The 7,708-nt window shown below is 38.3% G+C and overlaps 2 protein-coding genes across 2 annotated transcripts in view; one reads left to right on the top strand and one right to left on the bottom strand.

The window, feature by feature from the left end:
- Positions 471-3,320, top strand: LOC109235709 (S-adenosylmethionine synthase 2). Its single transcript, XM_019401917.1, has 2 exons — positions 471-656; positions 1,857-3,320. The coding sequence occupies exon 2, from the start codon at positions 1,867-1,869 to the stop codon at positions 3,046-3,048; it is 1,182 nt and encodes a 393-aa protein (XP_019257462.1). The 5' UTR covers positions 471-656; positions 1,857-1,866; the 3' UTR covers positions 3,049-3,320.
- Positions 4,271-7,708, bottom strand: part of LOC109235708 (pentatricopeptide repeat-containing protein At3g06430, chloroplastic) — a 3,930-nt gene continuing 492 nt past the window's right edge. The window contains exon 2 of the mRNA XM_019401916.1: positions 4,271-5,955. Coding sequence (XP_019257461.1) covers positions 4,810-5,955 — 1,146 coding nt within the window. The 3' untranslated portion in view covers positions 4,271-4,809. The remainder of the gene's footprint in view (positions 5,956-7,708) is intronic.

Here is a 7,708-nt window from a genome sequence, read left to right as displayed (position 1 = left end):
ACGACAGATTTAACGATATGATAAAATAAAATTTGAACAATACGTTACAATATAGGTAACAACCATCCAAACAAACTGTAAAAGGGTTTAATTTTAACATAGTCCTGTTATTTATTATATTTCTTACCAACATTAAGAAATATTACATAAAAATTTCCCATGAAAGCCAAAAATAAAAATTGCGTAAAATTTTTCATTTTGTTAAGATTTTATTTAACATCATGTATAAGACAACTCTTAACTAGCCATAATTATATGATTTAATTTATTGCAATCACTAGTGCATAAGTTTTTCCATTATTTAGGGGCTGATCAAAAAAGAAAAAGGAATTTTATAAAGAAGAAAACGAGTGGACCGAACCGGAATTAGTGGTGCGGTGGCCGGTGGGGGCAAAACCGCGTCGGTTATATCAGATCCACCGACGGCCTTATATGCTAAATTCCTTAATACTCAACTGGCTCATCCAACGGTTCTCTCGATAACTTAGATTAATCCTGAGCCGTTGATTAAACACCCCCACCTACCAAAAAAAATCCCAAAATGAATCTAGCCCAAAATTATGAGAAAAGGGACACTCTCAATTTTTCCTATATAATCTCCTCCTCCATTTCACTTCCTCCTCGCCCTTACACCACTTTCTACTCCCCCACCTAAGGTCAATCTCTTTCATTCTCTGTATATATATCATTTCTTGTATAGTTGTTTCTTGTGTTTGGCTGAACTTAGTAATTTTGTCCAAGTCTTGTATTTATCTTAAGAAATTCTTGAATATGTATAAATTATTAAGTTAAAACATAATAATTCAAAGGAGCTGAAATTTCAAACCGTAAATTGCAAATACTGGATCTGCTTCTGTTGCATCGTATTTTTCAAGTATTATAGCTGTTTTCAGTAGATCTGACCTTTTATGTGATAAATTTAAGTTAAAAAATGCAATTTTGATGACAAGAACTATGCTGTTTTAGCTCAATTTTTCCGCATGTATCTCTTTTTGATGCGAAGGCCATGCTAATTTTTATGAGAATGTCTACTAATTATGGATTGAAGATTGCATTTTTAATTCGCTCTTTTGAAAGTAGATCTCAATTATAGCCACCTTTTTGTGAACAATTTAAGTTAAATGTGCAATTTTTATGTCTCAAAATGCTGTTTTAGCTCAATTTTTCCATCTGGTTGTGTCATTTCTTATGTAAACGCCATGCTAATTTCACTTTCTTGCTAAAATTTTATAGGATTTATACTACTTATGGTTTAGAGTTTTCATTTTTAACTCGACCCAGTTCATTTTTATGGAAGTAGACCTCAATTGTAGCCATTTTATTGGGTTTTGTTTTGTTTTCTAGATCTGCAATTTTTCCTCCTTTTTCTGCCAACTTAATGGTTTTAATGTGCAATATGTATTTTTAAGATTTTAGGCCAATTAAGAACAAGGACATATATGTTGTGTGTTAGAAAGACAGTATTTTTATAACTTTTCTGTAGATATGTATAATATAGTAAAAAGATATGGTTTTGAAAGTCCTTTTTTTGATCCTTCTACATGCATATATAGCTTGAGTTACTATAAGCTTGAGTGAAGGTGCACGAGCATTAATGGGTTATATATTGGATTTTGAGAAAGACTCTACTCTTTTTCTCTTGCTCTTTATTGCCACGCCTTTGTACTGTGCATGCTAAAGTACTCATGAGATGTAAAATTGACTTTACTGTTTCAAACTATAAAGGTTACATTGTTGAAGCATCTTCACATTGCTCTTTGCTAATTTTACTTTGCTGTTTCTCTCTTCATTTTCATTTTGAGTATCTCCATGGCCTGTTGCCGTCGTTACTGATGTCATTCAATTTATCTGTGCAGATTTAGAGCAATGGAGACTTTCTTGTTCACATCTGAATCGGTCAACGAGGGACATCCCGACAAGCTCTGTGACCAAGTCTCAGATGCAGTGCTTGATGCCTGTTTAGCTCAGGACCCTGAAAGCAAAGTTGCTTGCGAGACTTGCACCAAGACCAACTTGGTTATGGTCTTTGGTGAGATCACCACCAAGGCTACTATTGATTACGAGAAGATTGTACGTGACACTTGCCGGGAAATTGGATTTGTCTCTGCTGATGTGGGTTTGGATGCTGACAATTGCAAGGTCCTTGTGAACATTGAGCAGCAAAGCCCTGATATTGCTCAAGGTGTTCATGGTCATTTGACTAAGCGACCCGAGGAGATTGGTGCAGGTGACCAGGGTCACATGTTTGGCTATGCCACTGACGAGACACCTGAGTTGATGCCCCTTAGCCATGTTCTTGCTACCAAACTTGGAGCTCGCCTTACTGAGGTTCGCAAGAATGGTACTTGTGCTTGGCTTAGACCTGATGGTAAAACCCAAGTGACCGTTGAGTACCACAATGATAATGGAGCCATGGTTCCCCTACGCGTTCACACTGTTTTGATCTCCACTCAACATGATGAGACTGTTACAAATGATGAAATTGCTCGTGATCTCAAAGAGCATGTCATCAAGCCCGTGATCCCCGAGAAGTATCTTGATGAGAAAACCATTTTCCACCTCAACCCTTCGGGCCGTTTCGTCATCGGTGGCCCTCATGGTGATGCTGGTCTCACTGGCCGTAAGATCATCATCGACACTTACGGTGGGTGGGGTGCTCATGGAGGTGGTGCTTTCTCAGGGAAGGACCCTACCAAGGTTGACAGAAGTGGAGCCTATATTGTGAGGCAAGCAGCGAAGAGCATTGTTGCCAATGGTCTTGCTAGGAGGTGCATTGTACAGGTTTCGTACGCCATTGGTGTGCCTGAACCTTTATCTGTCTTTGTAGACACATATGGAACTGGGAAAATCCCCGATAAGGAAATTCTCAACATTGTGAAGGAGAACTTTGATTTCAGGCCTGGGATGATTTCCATTAACCTCGATTTATTGAGGGGTGGCAACGGCCGATTCTTGAAGACTGCTGCCTATGGACATTTTGGTAGAGATGATCCTGATTTCACATGGGAAGTAGTCAAGCCTCTCAAGTGGGAAAAGCCACAAGCTTAATTGGAATATAATCGTGTTTCACACCTTGCGTGGTTGTGCTTACTCTAGCTTGTAGGCTTTTGTTTCACTTTTTTCTTGTTCTTTGTTATTTTCATATCTTATTATTTTTTTATGTGGTTTTAGAAATATTGTTCCAAATTTCTTGGGTAAAGTTTGAGGATAATGGAATCATGGATTGAGATGTAAGTCTTTGCTTTTGTTATGTTTTGCTATAGACAGGATTGACCTTTTCGATAAAAAAAGATTTATCTATAAAGGTCTTGGTTTTGCCACCAAGTTCTAAGCATAATCACTTGCATTCCATGAGCCAGTTCTGCTATTGAATTTGTCCGAGTTTCTTCTAGAAACAGCCTCCCTACCGACCTCGGTAGGGGTAAGGTCCTTGTGAAATTTTACTGGATTTGTTGATTTCACTGGATTCGTTGTTGTTGTACTAGAAATGTACACTTGTTGTTGATTTCACTGGATTCGTTGTTGTTGTACTAAAAATGTGTCACGCACGGCTAAAGTTCAAGTGTCTGTCCTGAAAGAAGCATAATGGTTCTGCTTTGCAAGTTAGAAACAAAGACCTCCAAATGGCCACACACAATCAAGTGTATCAAATTTCAGTAGTACATACCGAGTTACTCTTCCAATAAAGTTACTAAATATCTATGTTGGTGAGATGTATGTACTCGACTAGATGAAATAATTAAGGTGTACACAAGTTGATTCAGACCTCATCGATATGAAGACTGAGATTTCAGCATATGACATTTCTATTTACTGTCCGAGTTTGTTCATGGGAATGTAGAAAGCCAATGACCTATTTTGGTATTTTCTTTAACAGATGACAAACTCATATTTCAATTATGGAACTCCTCAAGCTCTCTTTATACATTATCTCCCTCTATTTTTTGCTTTGCCATAGCCCATCTGCAAATATCTGGTAGTGAGACACCAGCAGTTGGTTTCTTGACCTCTGTTAATTCTTCTAACAGAGAAATGACATGTCATTTTGTACGATCCTTGCGAAGAAATGAGAATCTAAGTACCAGAAGAACCAGTGGATGGCAAATTTTATGCTACAGAAACTGCCACTGTGTTCCCCCAACTGTACTTTTGTTTTAATATGCTTGTAGCTTTCTCTATGTTGAGGATTTTGTGTGGAGGCTCAGACATGCAAATCCACCAAATACGTGCATTACCAAAATAACTAGATGTTTCCCAAATAAAAGAAAAGTGAAGAGGATAACTAGCACTATGAATCCATCATATAACAACAACAACAACAACAACAACAACAACCAACACCCAGTGCATCCCCACAAGTGTGGTCTGGAGAGGGTAGGATATATGCAAACTTACCCCTACCCTAGAAGGGCAAAGAGGTTGTTTCCGATAATCCATCATATAACAATAATAGTAAAATGCAGAATTGGTATTTGAACGATAAAAAGCAACAACCAAAAAGTACAAGAACAGCACAACCAGCTTGGAACTTCAACTGCGGCATTCTTGACATAATAAAGAGCTATCTTGGAAAAGAAGACTACTGATACTAAGTTAGAGAACAAACATGGCAAATACCACATGACACTATATTGAGGTTACGCTGATACAGTAACAGTTTCCCATTCATGCCTTGGGTTCAACTCTTCGTAAACTCACTGACAAGGTGACAGCTGAGTAATTTTATCACTCTACAGCTCAGTAGAAAACCACTAATGATGTAGCTTTGGCGCTCTAATGCATTGTCAAATTAAATTGCATATTCAGTTTTCAAGTAGGCATTAACTCTTGCTTCTCGTCACCACTAACACTGTCATTGAACTTTGAGGCAGACATCATCTGCTTTTCTTGCTCCAAATCATAGATTTTGTCTGTCATACCTTCCTTCCTATATGCATCAACCATAACAGAGTAAGTTGTGTCATCTGGTCGGCACTGCTTATCTTTCATTCGCTTGAACACTCTCTCCATCTCCACTAAGTCCTCTGCCTTTGCACAAGCATAAATAACAGCATTGAAAAAAGAAGTGTTTTCAGGGATCTCCAACTTCCCTGCTAATTGGACAGTGTTGATCACCTTAGGAAAAAGGTCTGCATTTGCATATCCTCTAATGAGACAGCAAAATGTCTTGGTGTCAGCTCTCACGCCTTCAGTACGCATTTGATCAAATGTGTACTCCATATGCTTTGCATCACCTATATCTGAAAATGCCTCGATGACATTGTTGTAAGTTGATGTTGTCCATGGGAATGAGAGTTTACGCATGTACTCCATCACCGATGACATCTTATCATACATCCTTTTCTTCCCATAAGCACCAATAAGGATATTAAATGTTCGCGTCTCCGGCTCAATACCAAAACTACGAAATTTTTCATACCATTTCTCCATCATTTCAATCTGCCCCTTGTTGCCAAATAAGCTCAGAATAGTGTTCATTGTCCATATATCAGGTCTGCTGCTCGTGCTCTCAAGCATTCCTGAAAGCACTTTCTCCATTTCTTCATATTTCCCGGCCCTCCCGTAACCACTCAAGACTATATTTTGAGTGACAGTGTTAGGAACTACGGAACGATCAGCCATTTGTTCATAAAGAGACTCAACCAGATCAAATCGGGATGCATCCACACATGCCTTAATTAATATACTGTATGTATAAACATCTGGCTGACAATAAGGGAGCTCAATCATCCGGTGAAGAATAGTAAATGCCTTGTCAATTATGTTGCTTCTACAGTAAGCACCAACCAAGGCTGTATAGAATTCTGTAGTGGGTTCCAATCCCTCTTCAATCATTGTGTCAAAAAGTTGCTGCGCTTGCCCTGGCTGCCCGCATTTCCCAAGAAGAACAAGAAGCTTCATGTACGTACTTTCTTTCAATTGATAAAAGGGTTGTTCCTTTAGCATTTTAAATACCTAGACGCAAAAAAGCAACCATATTGAAACATCCAATTGGCAAAACACCAGCAATAGAAGTACCAAAGAGTTACAACGCAAGAGATATTGGAATGCAAGCCCAAAAATCAACGAGGTGCAATAATTTTACCTCAAAAAGAAAAAGAAAACAGGTGCCCTTCCAATTACCTCTGCGCTTTTCGCGGACACGGTGTGTGAGGAGAACTCATATGTGCAAAAAATGCAAGGTAAATACTTTGAAAACTCAGAAAAGTGATACTTTCCTGGTTTAATTTATTTGATAGTGAAATTTCTCCAAACAAAGAGCTTAAGGTACTCAGGGTGGTCCTAAATGAGTGATTACTCCAGTTTTGGACAGTATATAGGCTGCAATGCATCTCATTATTCACGAATAAGTTATTAGATAAAAGAAAAATAAGATATCCATTAATGTTCCACACAGAAAATGGTTCTGAATTTCGCCAAGGTGGATGCAGAAGGTAATGAGAAAACTGGATATTTGCTTAAAGTAGGAGCTTAGGGAAGTCTTTTCTTGGCTATGTTAAGACGGCAGAATACAGATAATAATATAGGGGCATGACTGGAAGCTAGATGTAGCTAGAATGAAGCTAGATAACTGCACTAAGCAATGGAGAGGATAACAAGATCAGATGGATAGCAGAAGGTGAAGGAATATTCTCTTTCAAATCCTCCAATGAGAGCATTCACATGGTTGATAACAGCTGCAACAAATGGAAATAAATAAGGTGCACTCCGCACTGAAGCAATTCTTTCAATTTAGTTTTACTTCATTTATGTCAATCAACAAAACCTATCCAAAACCAGTTGAGATTAGCTATATGACTTCACTATTTGGCTCTGTTCGGGACAACGTCATTTCAATACTGGTAAATAATTTGTCTTTCAAAGCAAAACTAAAGTTGTTTAGAAGTTCTATAGATCTTACACTTATCCCTACACCAAGATTGAAGTTTCTACCTAGACAAAGAAGGGTCTTAGCAAGTGGCTGGTCGTGAAGGAGAAGGCTTTCAGCATTGAAGTAAATCCTAATTCTTTAAAGGGATCGTCTAATCTACGTCTTGCAAGCGCCTTCAAGCAGTTCAAAAGAAAGGCCTTTCATAGACCAAACCTTAATGGAAGTGTAACAACACTAACTGACTATTGGTATAGCCTCTATGGTTCCTTCATTTCCATTATGTTTTGAAGATATTATAGGTCTTTTAAGAAAACTTCCAACCTTCTTAATTCAGGTCTACACGATGAGACTGGCCATCAGCCCACAATTGGGTGCCACCCGCCGTGAGTAGTGGTGGTTTGACTAGTTTGTCCGATGACGGTGGTTGGTACTTGGTCATTAATTGAGTGGTGCGGAAAATGTTGGTCGTTACTGAAATTGGAACACTTCAGCTTTTGGACCAACTCCACTGACGGGCTCTGATGCGCTCAAACAAAGACAACCCCGCAACCACACAAGCAAGAACTCCACTATGCTCAGAGATGCCCAACTCACAAATCTATAAACCAAGGCCGGAACTTTCATAGCCATTGTTCCATTTTAGCATCAATAATCATGTATATTGCACCTAAAAACTGGTTTTAGCTTACTTTATTTCTCAATTAAAAGAATAAAAAAAAAGTATCTTTACGAGAAATTGACTAGTAACATGTCTTCAAAAATCAAATATACACAATCAATTGCTTAAAAATGAGGGGGCTAGAGGATATGCAGGGGTTCAAGAGAAAAAAAGGTTTT

This window comes from Nicotiana attenuata, chromosome 12 (genome assembly GCF_001879085.1).
Source record: "Nicotiana attenuata strain UT chromosome 12, NIATTr2, whole genome shotgun sequence".
NCBI lineage: Eukaryota > Viridiplantae > Streptophyta > Magnoliopsida > Solanales > Solanaceae > Nicotiana > Nicotiana attenuata.
Note: the sequence above shows the minus strand (reverse complement) of the source record. Positions and strands in the feature narration are given on the sequence as shown.

Bases quoted from the DNA above. Each gene is read 5' to 3' on its own strand.
- LOC109235709 (XM_019401917.1), top strand. From the start codon at position 1,867: ATGGAGACTTTCTTGTTCACATCTGAATCGGTCAACGAGGGACATCCC.